General features: G+C 39.9%; 1 protein-coding gene across 10 annotated transcripts in view; it reads left to right on the top strand.

The window, feature by feature from the left end:
* The first annotated feature begins 2,331 nt into the window (after positions 1 to 2,331).
* Positions 2,332 to 16,117, top strand: part of OTOGL (otogelin like) — a 98,271-nt gene continuing 84,485 nt past the window's right edge. For all 10 annotated transcript variants that reach the window (XM_030002879.1, XM_030002873.1, XM_030002872.1 and 7 more), the window contains exons 1-8: positions 2,332 to 2,713; positions 3,678 to 3,717; positions 4,820 to 4,868; positions 7,038 to 7,098; positions 8,787 to 8,885; positions 9,583 to 9,737; positions 12,970 to 13,091; positions 14,295 to 14,500. In XM_030002879.1, coding sequence (XP_029858739.1) covers positions 2,635 to 2,713; positions 3,678 to 3,717; positions 4,820 to 4,868; positions 7,038 to 7,098; positions 8,787 to 8,885; positions 9,583 to 9,737; positions 12,970 to 13,091; positions 14,295 to 14,500 — 811 coding nt within the window. In that variant the 5' untranslated portion in view covers positions 2,332 to 2,634. The remainder of the gene's footprint in view (positions 2,714 to 3,677; positions 3,718 to 4,819; positions 4,869 to 7,037; positions 7,099 to 8,786; positions 8,886 to 9,582; positions 9,738 to 12,969; positions 13,092 to 14,294; positions 14,501 to 16,117) is intronic.

Below are 16,117 nucleotides of genomic sequence, written 5' to 3'. Positions count from 1 at the left end.
CTGGAGTGTGAGCTCTAAAAAGTGTCATGTTTTGTTAATGGTGACAGCGGATCCAATTCCAAACCAAGGCAGGTTTGTACCCATGGCTCTGAAGGTGGTTATTTTCTCACCCATTTTTTATAATCCTGATCAACTGTGTAACCTGTATATAAAATTAAGTCCTCTCAAATGTTATGTTGGAAAACTTGGGGCAAATTAATTTTGACTATAATATACAAATATATTAACATTGAAATGTTTAAATTTTATTTTAAAAGAAAAATCTGTAACTTAAAAATGTAACACTAGCATTTTTTAAGTGTGGACCAGTGTGTTCTGTATTGTGTTTTTCTTACAAAAGTGATTATTTTCTAATGCATTTGTTCTGTTCAAATTTTTCAGAAGTCCCGATCTGTGAGTATTCTACTACTTGTGTAGATAATGTGTGTCATTGCCTCAATATAATTTGATTCAAGGTTTTTTTATCTCTTTCTTAATATAGTCCTCTGAGTTACAGTTCAATGTACTTGGCTGAGTAATTCTTTTTCCTTATTAGCTGACATCCTTCGTGTGCTTGGGACTGTGCTGTTTCTTACCCTTCCTTGAGCAGAGTTATCCAGACCTAATGAAGCCTATTGCTCTAACTCTTACAAAGTCCCTTTGCAGCTGATGAGGCTTGGCCCGCTTTTTAAATATTAGAAGTTAAACAACTGTGAAATACTAGCGTGTACCAAATATTCCCTCAACTTTGCTATAGAAAAATTGTAAAAAAAACGAACAAACCTCTATTTCTGATAGTTTCTGTTAAACCAAAAGAGTTCACTTCTATTAATGGAAAGATTTGTGAAGCTGCATGTGAAGCATGGTCTGAAATACGGTCTTGAGGAAGGGAAGAATCGCACGTCAGATTTCTCAGAAGAGTTTGAAACAGTTTCTAAACCAGACTTAGCTTCAAAGTAGGATAACATGAAGACTGGTAATGGAATTTGGAAGCTCTAATGCTTGGGTTCATCTGAGCTTGAGAGCAACCTAAGGCATCGTCCCCTAAGAGCAGGTTTGTGAGAAGGTGACATGTTGAGTAGCCTCTGCTGCTTCCTGTGATGTAGGTGCCCATGTAAGAGTTCACAGTCTGAGTATGACTACATCAGTGTGTTAATTCGGATCAGGCACTCACTTCTTTTGCTTCTGCTTGCAGTCTGGAATGGTTATGGAGCAGATGAAACTAAGCTGGGAGATGCATTTCAGCTGCAGATAAGCAGCGAGTCCATAGGACAAGCCCATATCCAGTCAGAAGTAAAAATGAAGCAAAAAGCCTCTTAAAATGTGAATTAGCTGAATGTCAGCTTCTCAGATCCAACAGTAATAAAAATAATTCTTAAGAAATACTCCAAACACAGTGTAGTGTTATAACATATATCAGTTTGCTATAAGTATCCTTGGACCGCCAGTGATCCCGAACCTGCGTGAGTACTGCTGGCTGCTGTGTGGGCACAGGGTTTTGTCTTTGTGGTGGGAGAGGTTGAGTGTTTTCCTTTGCCTTTTCTTCTAGCCCAGCTGGGGAGCAAGGAAGAGAAAGGGCTAGAAGAAATGATGGGAGACCTTTTCACCTGAGAGAGGCCATCAACTTCTAAATTTTATTTTGGTCCAAACCCACCTTCTGTAGCACGCTCAGAGGGTCTCACAAAGCACATCCTAGAAGGGTGGAGGGTTAGGCAAAAGATAGGCTTCGCAAAATAAAATGAATAGTATCAGTTTCAATTAGCATTATATGTGTCTTTAAAACTGCGCTTTTTAAAGATTCTGTTAGGGTAAAGCAGGTAAGATTTTTCTGTTTTAAAATATGATCATTTTTAGTTTTGGTGAAATTATATTTTTGTATTTTAATGAAAATTAGAAACAAACCCCATTGGTCCTGTTGACTTCTTTCTCCTTTTTGCTAACGTGAAATTTTCATAACACATTTTGTGAAAAATGAAATATAATTATCCTCTGGGAAGCCTTCTTTTGTGATAAAAGCAAACTATACACAAAAATATATCTAAAATATTCTTAAAAATCCAGGTGTATTATTTAATGGAAGTTCATGTCTTGCCTTTTAGAACAGATAAAGAACATTAATATTTTAATCTCTAAACCTGTCTGGTTACAGTTTATACAGTAGCATCATTGCAGGGTCTGCAAAAAATATTTCACTGTGATAAGCAGTAAAGGGCAGCACTCAGCACAAGCCTCAAAGCACACAAAGGTGTGTGTGACGACTGAAGGAACTCTCAAACCATCATGACATGGCAACATTTCTGTGTCATTGTCTGCTATGTTATAAAGGGCCAATTCAGTTCAACAGAGGAGTAATACGGGTCTAGTGAAAGTGTAACTAATACAGACTCTGCTGAGGAGTTACCATGCATTACTAATGAGAGACATGCAGCCAGAAAGTTGCATGCAACACTTGTAAAGCTCCTGAAGCTGTATGTAGCTACCAAGCTTGATGTCTCCTTTTCTATTCCTTTTTTGTGTTGCATTATATTAAATAATGCATCCAACTATCTAACTTTTAAAGGATTTAAACACACTGTAGAAATACTTAGTTCTAAGATGCCATCGTAATCAAAGCCAGTAATTTGGATAAATTTCCTATCGCTAAGTTATACTGAAATGAACATTGTGGGAAAGCTCAATTTAATGATACCGTGGAGTATATTCTTGCTTCATTCACTGCTGTCCTCTCTGCAAGGTAAGAGCTTTATTACTTTTTTGCAGTAATGCTAATTTTAAAAAAGATTTTTCTAAATATTTTAATAATATGGCTACTTCTTTTTCTATCATTATGAAGCAACTTTTGTTACCCTTGCTGGAATTCATAAATAAAAAAAAAAATTAACACTGGTTAAAAAACTATATAGCACCATTCTCTCTGACAAATGTAGAAACTAAAATACAGCTTTTATTTTTTAAAAAAAGATACATTTTTATGTCTGAATTTGTTACCAAATAATTATTTAGGAATGTAAATTAAGTTTCTTGGCTTTCTTGCCATTACTGCTAGATAAGTAAGCAGGTAATGTTTTTCAATAGGGTATGATTTTCTTTGATCAGACTGCACCTGCAGTTTGTTTAGGGATTTTTAGAATGCTAGGGTAAATCATCACTCTTCTGGTTATAGAAACAATCTTATTTTCTATGTAGTGCAAATGGATCTTGTAGATAGTTCTCTTGCAACAATTATAAAGATTTCTAAGGCAATATGAGAAAGGAGGGTTGGGGTTTTTGGTTTTTGTTTGTTTTGGTTTTTTAAAGCATGATATCTAGAGCATTTTAAATGGCTTACAACTGAGTTTTACAAGTAACATTCAGAAAATTATTATAGGTAACCACCCTAGAGGTTTGATTCTGGAAAGCTCTGAGCACCTCTTGTATTTTATCAGTTTTGGTCTGAGTCTCTGAAGGACTATGAAGCCTTTGCTCTTTTTGATGGCAGCATGTACCAGAGCTGAGACCATGAAAACTTGCAGGTGATGAGCACTTGAAAGAATCAAACTCTCAGGAAGGAAGGCATGTAGTGCTACATCCCTTGGGAAGAGAAGAAGTGTGTAAAGATGCTCTGGAAAACTTAGAACAAAATTAACAAATTGTTGTTTACCAAATACAGAGTGAGGCTGTAAAAAAAACATTTAACTTGATGACTTTTTAATCTACAGGATCTTATTGCAAGCTTTCTCTCTTGAGAAGAAATTCCAGGTAAGTTTTTATTCCTTATTTGTCAAGTCCTACAAACATAACAAGAATGAATAAGCGTGGCGCAGTGCAAGTTAGAAAGTAAAATATAGCCTTGAATTTGACATGTAAAATGTCATGTACATGTACGTTGGATGTAAAACATGCTTTCAGAGTGTTTACAACTCTTTTCAAAGAATTTACATAAAGGGCATGGGTCATCTGTTTGAAAAATGGAGGTCCTTATGAAAAATGATACTTCTGTGGTCTCAAGAAAGTTTAGAGGAATAATGGAATGAAACCAGGATGAGATCATGATTTCATGACTGGAAAAATACATTAAATGAGTATCCTTCTGCAGTTTTAATTGCACGATAAAATCCTAGCTGCTATTTGAAGCACAGAAAAGTAAGTGCTATACAGCCTTAAAATAAATATTTTCAATACAAGTTTTCATGTAGAAGCTGAAATCCAAACAAAACCCAAACTAGGCAATGTTCCTGATCCCATTGAATTAAATGGGAACTATGCCATTACTTTCAATGGAAGCATCCAGTCGGACGTAGCTTCGGATGTCTGATGACCTCTAACATATCTAGTGAACACACATGCACGTCCAATGATATGCCATCTTGCACTGTTGATAAAACTAAGTATGTTTTATAGTTGGATGCCCTTGTTTCTAAACTTGATCACAAATTTAAGTCAGCCACAGCTGGAGAGTCATTTCTTGCTATTAAAAGAACCATCACAGTATATTCAAAGAACACTTGGGGGAACTTGCAGCCACTCACATGCAGAGTCAAGTAAATATGAAGTCACTTTACATTTTTGTATCCTGTCACATAAGCCTATTTTGCCTATTTACGTCTCTCCCACAAGCCCCAGGTACCTCCCTGTCCAAGCAGAGATCAGAGTGCTGCCCAATTCTGTAAAATGAGACCACGAAAAGAAAAAAAAGACAAAAAAAAAAAAAAAAAAAATCACCTTTTAAAATGTTAACCCAAGAAAGACCTCTTTGATAAAGTGATGGTAATCAGAGAGAAACACTTCTCTCTGGGGAGCTGCTTATTCAGGTTGCTCCAGGGACCTTTGATTATACAAGATCCTTTTTGTTTTCTTCCAGAAATGAGTTTAATGCAACTCGACAGAAAAGAGATCTCGTAACAGCCGAGGTAGGTTATACCTCCAAAAGCAGGAGGGAGGGGAAGGCGTCCCCCCTTTTCTGCTCCGGGCCTTTGCCGTCCTCTCACAAAGGAGCCTTTGTGGGGAGCAGGGCGGCTGTGAGAGGAGGACATTGAGGAGGAGCAGCCATGCCCTACCTGCCCGTCCCCTGCCTCAGCCCGCGGCCTCCTGCCTTCAGTCGCTCTCGGCAAAGCGCCCGGTGGGCAAAACCCACCCTGACGGGCCGACTGACGCGCTCCGCCATGGGAAACGAACCCGCCGTGCCTCTGTCTTTTGTGAGGGCGATCGGAGAGCCCCGGAGAGCTGTTAGTGTTCCGTGAGAGGCACAATGGCGGCGACGCCGGCGAGGCTCCCCCTCCCGCGCTTGGTGCGGCGGCGGCTCCGGCCCGGCCCTGCTTCCCACCGCCCTGCTTCCCACCGCTGCCCCAACGCTGCATCCCGGCAATGTGGCGCTGAAATTTAATAGTAAACGGGGGAATCTCGTTCCCTCGCTGGTTCGCGTCCCGGGCTACGGAGCCCGAGGGTTATAACCCCGTTTGATGGGGGCAGGCGGGAAGCCCGAGGCGGTCCCTCCTCGCGGCCTTGCGGGGAACCTGCAGCCGAACCGCGGATGATTTTCTCCGAGTCAGAAGGTGTCTGGTGTGAAATGCCGTGCTAAGGTGAATCGAGCCTGTGAGGGAAACGGGCCCTCGGGACTGATGGTGTCCCAGGAGGGCCTTCAGCAGGAAAGTGCTGCGGCAGCAAGGACGCTCTACCTCCCCGAAATAACGCAAAGGCCAAAAGCCGCTTTCCTGAGGAGGACGGCTCCGAGCAACTACCAGGGGAAATGGGTTTTGTGCAGGGAGGGAAAGGATGGTCTCCAGGTAGCCATGGGGACCAGGAAGAGTTTTGGTGCAGCGGCCTGCCAGGTGGTGGTTTGGTGAAGGCCACTTCAGGTTGATTTTACACAGACTGTGCTACTTGGATGCTTCCCACAAAGTATTTCCAGTTGGGAAAAGGAAGTTTTTATGTCAGTGTATGAGGCATTAGTGAGACTTAACCTAACCTGTTACTTGTGCAGTGTCGTTCGCTTTGAGATTCATTGGCTCAAACTCCAGACATGGAGAATGACTGGCGGCAGGAGGGAAGAAAGAAATCAGCTTACAAGTGAAAACTTAAACAATTTGTTTTGCTTAGTTGTGGAGCTGAAGGCTGGCATATATGTCTGTGGGGAGCACGGAAGGGTAACTGTTTTCTTATAGAACATCAGAGAGGCAATAAATAAAAAACACAGGGAAGAAAAGCTATTTAAGCAAAAGGGCCAAGCTTTATAAAGCAAAAGGATTTAAACTGGCCATGAACAAATGTAAGAGGGAAATATTTAACTACCAAGCACTTCACCCTGGTAAACTTTCCAATCAGACTAGTGGGGGCAAAAACCCCAGAGTGCTTTCAGCCTGGAATGGGATCACTTCTTAGAAGGGACAACGCGACGTGACAAGCTGCAGTAGCAGAGTGCTGGGTCAGATCCAGGGCTTGCTTACAGTCCGATGCTCCTTGGTTCCTAAACAAGACAGGAAGCAGACCAGGCAGATCCACCGCCTCTTTTGTTTGGGATGCACCGAAATGCAATTCTGAAGGATCTCAAGGAGGACATGAAATCCATCGCGGCTGGAGTGGCCACAGTGGGATGATTGGAGTGCGGCACAGAGCATGAGTTAGGGGAGAGGGTGAAATGGAGGGGTATCATCTTGGAGCTCTCCAACTATTGGTACTTGACAGAAGTGAAAAGGGCAGGAGTGCTCTCTGTCCCTTTGCTCTTCCTTCCAAACGTAACTGCAAAACTTCCCTGATGGAGCCCAACTGGTTTGTTGGCACTCGAGGGCACAGAGAGGAGGCCAGCAGTGATCACACAGTGCAGCTGTATCCTTTGCCATCCCCCCAAAAGCCGTGCTTCTCCACCCCACGGTGCTGGTTGCTGCAGTCACTGCCTTCCACACTGGCCCAGGCTGCCTATCCCTCCTGCAGTGCCTGCGGCTGTGCCGCGTGCCGGCTGAGCTGCAAATTACTCTTCTGTATTAGAAGTCCCAACCCAATGTTAGGCTGCAAGGCCTCAGGCTCATATCAGCTCATTTGTAAAGCACAAACACCCTGATTTTGCTTTTACGTTTCTCTGACAGATTCAAGCTGCCTCTCCTCGGTTGCACCTTCATGGGGCCTTGACGCGGAGCCCGCCAGGAGGTCAGTGCCATGCTCCTCACCCGCGGGAGGAGAGAGAGTCCTGAAAATGCTGCCTTCCTACCAGCTTTCCTGTGTTACCATGGCTTGTGGAAGCCCTGCTCATTATGTCCCCTACAAAATCCTGCTCTGTGTCATTTTCTCATTTTATCCATGTTAAATCATGGAAAATTCCTGTTAAAATTGTACTTTCAAAATACTGCCTTACAACCAAATCTGAACAGCTAACTAAGCCAAAACTTTGATTTTTTTTTTTTAAAGTTTAGTCCTACTGCACTTTTTCTTTTCTGCCACTTTTTCCAGCCTTGGCAGAGGATGTAAGTATGTCTGAGAGGTATGTAACTGGTTGTACGAAGGGACAGGGGTGCTCAGGCAATGAGCACGCAGCTGCTCATGGAAGGTTTTAAGCATTGTACAAACATGTAAAGCAGGTCCAAGTTACAGAAGTTGTTTTGCGGAAAAGTTCATTGTATGCAACCAAACTTTGGAAAATACGTATCCCTGGGTTGGTGCTTTCTGTTGTGTTTTCCCCCGTAAGTGAATATATGTAGTTTTACAGCTCACAATTCTAACAACAACAAAGAAGTTTTCCATATTAGTGCTGTTCTATAAACAGTATTTTCTGCTTTGTCAGTATTTTCAGAGTATCTGTGTATATTTGGAAAGCAATTCTTAAATGGAAAAAATTCAAAACTAAGCATGGAAAGGAGTATTCACAGTGAAGGCTGATGTTCTTAGTCATTGGTAATTTCTGTGTGTGCTTTACTGTAAAAGTCCCATTTTTTTCCCATTTAATGTCACTAGCAGCTTTACCATGGCTTCATTGGGAGTGGAAGGGCCCGTTTATTTCATTGACTTCTTGCTTTTTGCAATGCTTTTTTAATCACCATTAGCAAGATTGTAAGTGTATCTAATGTTTTAATCCTCCCCCAAGAAAGAAAGCAACTATCTGCAAAACCTGATGAAATTTTGCTTTGGGACTACCTTTCTTCTCCACTTTTGGGGAATTATGATTTAGAACCACCTCAGCGAATGGCTAGTAGATGACAGTGAGGTCTTAGCTTCTGAACAGACTATAAAACCCTTTAGTGAAACTGCTTTTGGAAACAATTACTAATTATAAGGCAAAACAAGCCATTCCCATGGAATCTTAAGTCTCTGACTCCAGTTACCTCTTAAGCAGAAAGAACGTTTTAAGTGAGGTCTTTTAACATGGGGGGAAGGTTACTTATAATTGGTTTTGACTCTGTAAATTACATATTCTGGACTGTTCATAAACTGAATGTACCCTTTGCTGTAATGCTGAGGAGGGAAGAGCTGAACATATGTATAAATTGTGCTGCATTTAGTCAATTAGAATAATCTGTGTCCGGTGTATTTCGAGATCAGCAGGGCTGGGATTTGGTTTCTTTACATGGGAACTTGACCTTTTGTTTGCTGGGAGGAGGCTGACCTTTTGCTCCTTTGTTAGTTTACAAGTCTCAAAACAAATGAAAGAGAACCTTGCTTCTCTTTTAACCAAGGAACACAAAGGATAAAATTAAGTAAATGTTAAAAACTGGAGATTGTTGTTGGTTAATTTTCTTAGCTAATATAGCTGCTTATGATTTAACAATAAATAGATTTAATGTGGATCTCAGCCTGTTTGCAAAATACTGTATCTACTAACAGGCTGCTGTGCTTGCTCACAGGTTCATGTCCTCAGGAGTGCCTTAATGGAGCAGTCTGCACAGAGGCAGGTGACTGTGACTGTGAGTTATTTCAGGCTCAAGGAAGCAGGTGCCAAATTGGTAAGTTTTGGGCCAAAAGAGTCAAGTTTCAGCTTCAAGTGAGATTTAAGGTGCAGGTGTTTAAAACAATACTGTTAACAGCATATTTGTGATTCCTCTGTAGTAGGACTGTCATTCCACTAGTGGCTAAAAGGATTAAAATGATATGCATTAGGGATATATGGAAAACAACATCAGGAATGTCTACATTTTAGCACTTGGGCTGTAATGGTACATAGATACCATAACAGATAGATCACTGTCTAGTACATCAGTAGCTAGCCAGCTTTTTTAATAGTTAGCTGAACAGCCAAAAAGTCACTGCATTTTTCTAACAGTGACTTATTACAGATAAAATTACCAACTATTTCAATGCACTGGTTTCTGGAATCTGCTGTGTGTGATCAACAAGAATTGTCTGCCAGGATCTGCAGTAGATCTAAATCCCTTGCCTCTACTTATAATTAAAATGTCTGCACTGAAGCAAATAAAAAAACTTACAATGATTGCATGTGACTAAAACTGCAGCATAAAGATTAAAAAAAAAAAAGTACTGACTTTAAATAAAGTTGAAGAAATGAGGTTATCTTTTGTCTTTGCTATGTATCTGCTTTATAAGCTCTTATTTCCTTTCTGAGCTCTTACTGTTGTAGAAGCCTGTGATACCTGTCAATTTTTGATTACCATGCTTGTTGTAAACTCAGTGTGTTCTTTCCAGTACCTAACACTGGTAAGGACCGAGATGGGATTTGCAAATCGTGGGGACAGTATCATTTTGAAACATTTGATGGCATCTACTACTACTTCCCAGGAAATTGCTCCTATATTTTTGCAAAAGACTGCAGTAGTCCAGAACCCCAGTACACTGTTTGGGTAAGTATGTGAGCATACTCTAGAAATAACACACTTGTGTATTTCTGTATTACAGGACTTATTTTTAATCATAAGTAAAATAAGTAGAGAGACAATAGATGGATCAAACTGTTGCATTGCATACTTAAATATAAACCGATGCTGCTGGAAAATGTCTAAGCCCATGTGCAGTAACCTCAAAACACTGATGAAATGATAATCAACAGAGTCAGTATATTAAAAATAGTATTTCTTACCCCCCTTATCCTAAAAAGGATTTCTGATCTCTCCTTTCTGGGAGCAAAAGTGGGTCTTAAAGCAGACCTGGGAAACTTCAATAAACTTTAGCTGTCAGATTGTAAAAAAAAATTGAGTTGCTGAGTGAAGTGCAAACAGCTATCACCTGCCTGATAGCTGAGCACCCAAGCGTACTGGGCCCTGATTCCCAGCCATCAGCACGCTATGGGGAGCTGCCTCCCTGGCCCACGGAAAACTCTGTCCCCTCTGGGGATTTGCATTCTAATTTTGGATTACCTCTACGTCATGCAGAGAAGATTAACAGCTCAAAAGCCTTCATCTTGACCTATGTATGGAAGGCACTTTTTTAAGTAATTTCCTCAAATTGCTGAATCTCTGTGGTTAATGACTTTGGGTCAGGGAGAGTTCAAACGTATACCCTCTTTGAAGGAAGATACCCTGTTTATCAGGCTGTTGGTTACTGTGGAGAGAAGATATGGGCTCATTATGTTACTTTTTACACAATGGTTGGGATTTGGTGCTGATGGGGCGGAGGAGAGGGGACAAGAGGGGTCCTAATTCTAAGTCCTGGTGGTCACAGTGCTCGGAGGGGCAGACCTAGATGCTGATTTCTGCTCCAAGGACTAGTTTTCATTTATAAACACATGACCTCCTCTCCCCCCAGATAACAGCATCTAGTAAAGATAAATCTGCCATTAAAACTGCCATTTCTATTCACTCAGGTTATAGGCGGATGCTGTTACATCTGCCTTCCGCAATGTCATTTTAATTCTTTGGATTCTGTGTGCAGCTATGATCTTTTAGACATTTTCAAAAAATGCTGTAGCAAAGTCCAAGATTATATTAAAATCTAGAATGAATATTTCAGTGGATTCCAGTTGCTCTGGAAAGAGAGAAACTACCATTAAATTGCTGGAACAAATGTCATGTTTTGCTAAAGACTGAAAATGTTTACTCAGAAAAGTCATAAGTAATGTGATAAAAAGCACTGCAGTCACTACAGGCTGGGCAATGGAGAGCCAAGAACCTTGCCAAATCCTCACATTATGGTCCTTCTGGCTTTAATAATCCACCTCTCTACAGGAGAAGACGACATAAGAATTATTTTGATTTTCCTTGATTGTGTTTCTGTCTTGGGCCAGGTTTACATAGAAACCATCTGTCAATAATAGTAACATTTATGATGTCTTTAATTATGATTATCTTTATACGTGTAAAAGCTTTAATGATTTTTCCTGGTTTGGTTTATTTCACTCAGAGAAACAGTAACTGGGTTTTACTTCCAGGATTAAGTGTCAGTTTAGGAAGATTAATTCGAGTATGTGTTAGCACGGTATGTGTTTATCCACAGATCTTTTCTACAAAAACAATAGCTCTAGTTACTTTTACAGCCTCTATTACTATGTTGGCAAAATGTTTCCCAATTATTCATCTATTTAGCTTCACAGCACTGTCAAGTAAACTGGTAATGCAACTCCCATCCTTCTCAGAGAACGGTGACATACACAGTCATAGGAGTCATATTTGAGCTATCTAAACTTTGTCTACATTTTAATTTAGGTAATGATTGGTATCTAAGATTCACGACACACTCCCCTGTCTCCTCAGTGGTGTCTAAAATCAGCTCACAGGCTTTTGAAGCACCATAGTCTAGGGCATCCCTCAGGTTTGGGTGGCTCAGCCCCACTGAGATTAATGAAAGCTGTTGAAGTTCCGCTCAAGCCCTTGGAGTAGGTATGTGGTTAAAACTCACTTAGACTATGTGAGTGTAATTCAAAACTGTGTAGTAGTTAATTGATTAGAGCATATGCACAGACTGTTGGAGACCTATATACCTATCATCAGTCAGAGTGAATCTGAACCCACAGTTTTCAAGTCCTGAGAGCACGCCCTGGCCAAGGAAAGCTGTGTGGTGTCTGGGGACAAGGACCTTCCTGCAGGAGTCATGCTCTGCTATACCGAAGGCTGGGAAAGCAAAGGAAGTCTGACTTCGGGGGTAGCCTCCTTTTTGCCAAACTACAAATAGGAAGAGTGCTGGCTTATCATGCCTATTCCAAGGTCTGATTATACATTTTTTTAATGCAAGATCTCCTTCACTGCCATAAAGCTATAGACATGCTGAGATGGGAGTTGCATGGTTTTCATTTCTGGAAGCATGCATCTGAGATCTGTTTAACACCTCTCTAGTACTGGGCAGTCATGGAAATCACACATTGCCAATACCTGAGACACACAGTTTTGCAAATCTCTCTCTGGCTGACCGAAACTTGCATTTCCATTGCTGTTCAAATTGTTCAAATTAGAGAATCTGATGCGTGATTCAAACCAATACCCTGGCTCATTATGCTATATAACGGGGAGAGGCAGACTTCAGAAAAGCCTGCCCTTCTCCATCAGCAGGTCTGGAAAGCCAGTGTGAAATGGGTTTTAACAGATCCATGTAAGTTAGATGCCTGCAGTAATCTGTGGGAGCACTCGAAGATCTCAACAAATCCCGAGGGGTTCAGGAAGGCATGTTGTAGTTCAGCCGGTGCCGGTCTCAGCTGGCATGTAGAATGCTGGTATTATGCTGAGGTTTTATATTGGTTTGTAGTTCCCTCTTATAGATCAGACCTCTGGAAACAGAGCAATGGAAGTGTCTCCTCAGTGCAAACAACATACTCCTTCGTTGGCAGTTATAAGCTAGCTCACTACATTGTCTCTGAAGTTCATCTACGTAAAATACCCAAGTATTTCATCCAGTATTTAAACATTGTCTTGTGATGCTTTGTGCTATTAAACAGTTGCTGTATTTCTCAGTAGTATCAGGTAGCATGAACTTCTAGTTTTGCATATCTTTGTAATTGTGACTTTTGAATATTCTAAGTATTTATTTGTAAAGCTGTTTCAGTGATTGGTGTGTAGAAATGTAAAATATCATATATGAGTTTATGAAAAGTTGCATGAAATTATTGAAGAACAAACATTTATCGTGTGTATATTTTTCCCCTCTAAGGTTCATAACAGTCCTCACTGTTATGGTTCAGTATATACTTGTCAGAGGTCTGTCAGCTTATTTTTTTCAAACCAAGAAGAAATAATTATTTCAGGACATGAAGTAAGAAAAGATGGAATCAAGTAAGTGTTCTAATGGTGGGTTTTAACATTTTATTGCAAAAAGATAGTGTGGAGTTTGGGAAATTGATGCTTTTTACACCAGCCAGAGAAAATAATTTGATATATATCTTTACTGATCCCTCACTGTTCTGTATTGGGGCTGATAGAGCTCTAGTGTGAGCAGATGTAATGGTGCTAATGTCATACCTGAGTGGGGACAGCATACACTCCTGCATGAACCTTCTGTTCAATTTCTCAGCTGTAACCTAATGATTACCTATCCTTACTTTGTATAAACAAAGTCTGCATCAGACAGTTCTATCTAATCCTTGGTGCATCCTGATATCATTTTGAACAAGGCAGTCATTATTTATTCCTGGTAGCTATACGTAATGTAAGACATAATCTTTTTCTAGACAAGTCTGAATTGGTTGAATTAAAGATCTTAAGTCCCCTCTGCCCCTTTGGGGAAAAAACTCCACAAAATATCTCTGAGGTATATCAAACCCCAAATTTACCAGGTTTTTTTAATAAGTAAAAAAGAAGAGTGCAAGACTATCATAAGTACCTTTTACTGATTGATAAAGTACGGAAAATTTCAAAGAGTTGTTGAGGTGTTCTTGCCATCCTCTTTGATGTAATGCTACAGCCATTAGCATCTGAGACCGATAGCTACAGTGATACTGCTCATCCCAACAGAAGCAACTTTGGAAGGTTAGGATTAGATCCATGCTGCAATTTTATTGTCCAGTGGTCTTTGGCCAAAGGAGGAAGATACACAGTATTTTGGTCAATCGTATTTTCTGTACTGTAAGTTCCTCCATTTGCAGACAGCTAACGCAGTGATGACCCTGTGCCCGGAAGGGCTGCTGGTGGTCATAGTGTCACATAGCTCCTCGTGCAACGCAGCATGCTCATGAAGTCATGTATTCCTCAACATGCCCGTGCTGGGCTTTGAAAATGAAGATTCATTATTCTTTCAGGCTTATAATTCATACAACTGATAGGTGTATATAGCAGAAAAGCATTCATTTTTGATGGTCAATATAGAGAATTACACAGAAGAAAAGATAGTGAAAATATGATGAAGAATTGAATGGAAGTGACTGTATAGACCTGGGAAAAAGGGCTTAGTGAGTTAGAAGGTGATGTTTTATGTGGTATTTTTCTAACACCTACCTCCTCTCATCTGAGATCTTTGAAACAGGCTGTTTCTTTTTCCAGATTAATGTTGCCTCAGACAGTTGGAAATGCTTTCTTTGAGAGGCTGGCTGACTATATTCTGGTGAAGACTACCTTTGGTTTTTCTCTTGCTTGGGATGGAAGCTCTGGCATTTATATTAAGCTGGCAGAAGATCATAAGGGAAAACCTTGTGGCCTCTGTGGAAATTTTAATGGCAATAAGTATGATGAGCTGATACTACAAAATAGTAAGTAAATAGCTTAGAAATACACCCTTACCTTGTGTGAACAGCTTCCATGTTCACTTTAAATATAATACTGTAAAAAGGCAGAGTCCTGTTTCAGTTATTTCAGCAGAAAATATAATATCTGCTCTGCTCTTCCTCATCATTAAAGAAGCTAAGGGAAATGGTCCTAATTCAAGAAAGTATTTATATGTATGTTTAAGCCTTTTCTTGCTCAGCAAAGCATTTGGGGTGTGTTTATCTTAGCTGATGAAAGTGCCTTCAAATAATAAATAAATAAATGAATGCTTGTGGTTTTCTCTACATTTAAAGATGGAGGGAGAAGGAGAGAAGAGCCAAAATATTAATATTTGGAGAAAAGCATCATCTCGAGTCATTTGTTTATATGAGCATCATAAAAATGCTAGTTGAAATATGTAAATTTCAAAGCTGTCGCCAAGGAGTTCCTTGTATCACTTTGTTGGTATGGTATATTATGGGCCTCCGAATACCCTGTAGGATGAGGAGTTGCCCAATGCTGCGTGTGAGGCAGAGATGACTTGCTGAGCTGGTAGAATATGCTGTAGTCTGTGTAGGGAATACTCTATAGGAACTTTTGTCCTACTTGCAACTAATGTGGAAAAAAAAAAAAAAAAAGAAAAAAAGAACAAGCTTGAGAATATGAGGAATGTTTTTCTCAGTCTCTGATAAAAACAAAGATAGGACTGTTTTACTGTTACCATTAACTGCTGAGAGAATCTAGTCCCACGGCCCTGCATATTCTTAAGTCACAAAAGTTATCTCACTGTAACTTTTTTCCCCGCCTCTGTTTTTCTCCATTTTTTATGGTTGATAGCAGAGCTTTTTGACTTTCTAAGTGAAGGAAGACACAGTGTACTTATCTTTGTATGGTCCTAAAAATCTGCCCAATATAAATTTCTCATACCCCTTCTGCCCATGCCCTTCTGCCATGAGAGCAGCAAGTTCCCTGTTTCATGCATTAACTTCTGCACACCAGAGTATAGTATGTTTAATAACTAGTTAAAACTGGTGATCTCTAATAATGGAGAAAAATGGAGTTTGAAGGAAATAATGAATTCACACAATCTCTAAAAAATAGTAATTTCAGTGTCTTTAAATGTATTATTTGTTATACAAGACTTCCAGCTCTTAGCTTTATTTCCAGAGCTACATTTCTTCACCATTATAATTTCTTTTAGAATTTTTCTTTATCAGAAATGATAGTATCATTGTAGTGTACAATGGAGAGCACTATGAATCATTTTAACCTTGAACCAGTTGTATAACGTGGTGCCTTGACTCTGTGCAAATACAAAGCATGAAGTTCTGATACCTTCACAAGAATAGACTGCTAATTCAAATTACTTCTAAGCCGCAACATTTTTCTAAGTGTTTCCAAATCTTGTAAATCATTTAGCATGATGATTTATCTCCCCCAGCTAAACTACTTCCCGCAGTAGCATAAGCAAAGCTCTTACATCTATCCTGAGTCTTCCAGAGTCTGAATGCTCTCTATTTGCAATGCCCCAAATAAATAAGTTGCTGAGAAGCATGTAATACTCCATTTCAAAGCACAGTTTAAAAAAAAATTCCTTTTCTGTTTCCTTACCTTCATCTTTA

This window comes from Aquila chrysaetos, chromosome 26 (assembly GCF_900496995.4).
Source record: "Aquila chrysaetos chrysaetos chromosome 26, bAquChr1.4, whole genome shotgun sequence".
Classification (NCBI taxonomy): Eukaryota; Metazoa; Chordata; class Aves; order Accipitriformes; family Accipitridae; genus Aquila; species Aquila chrysaetos.
Note: the sequence above shows the minus strand (reverse complement) of the source record. Positions and strands in the feature narration are given on the sequence as shown.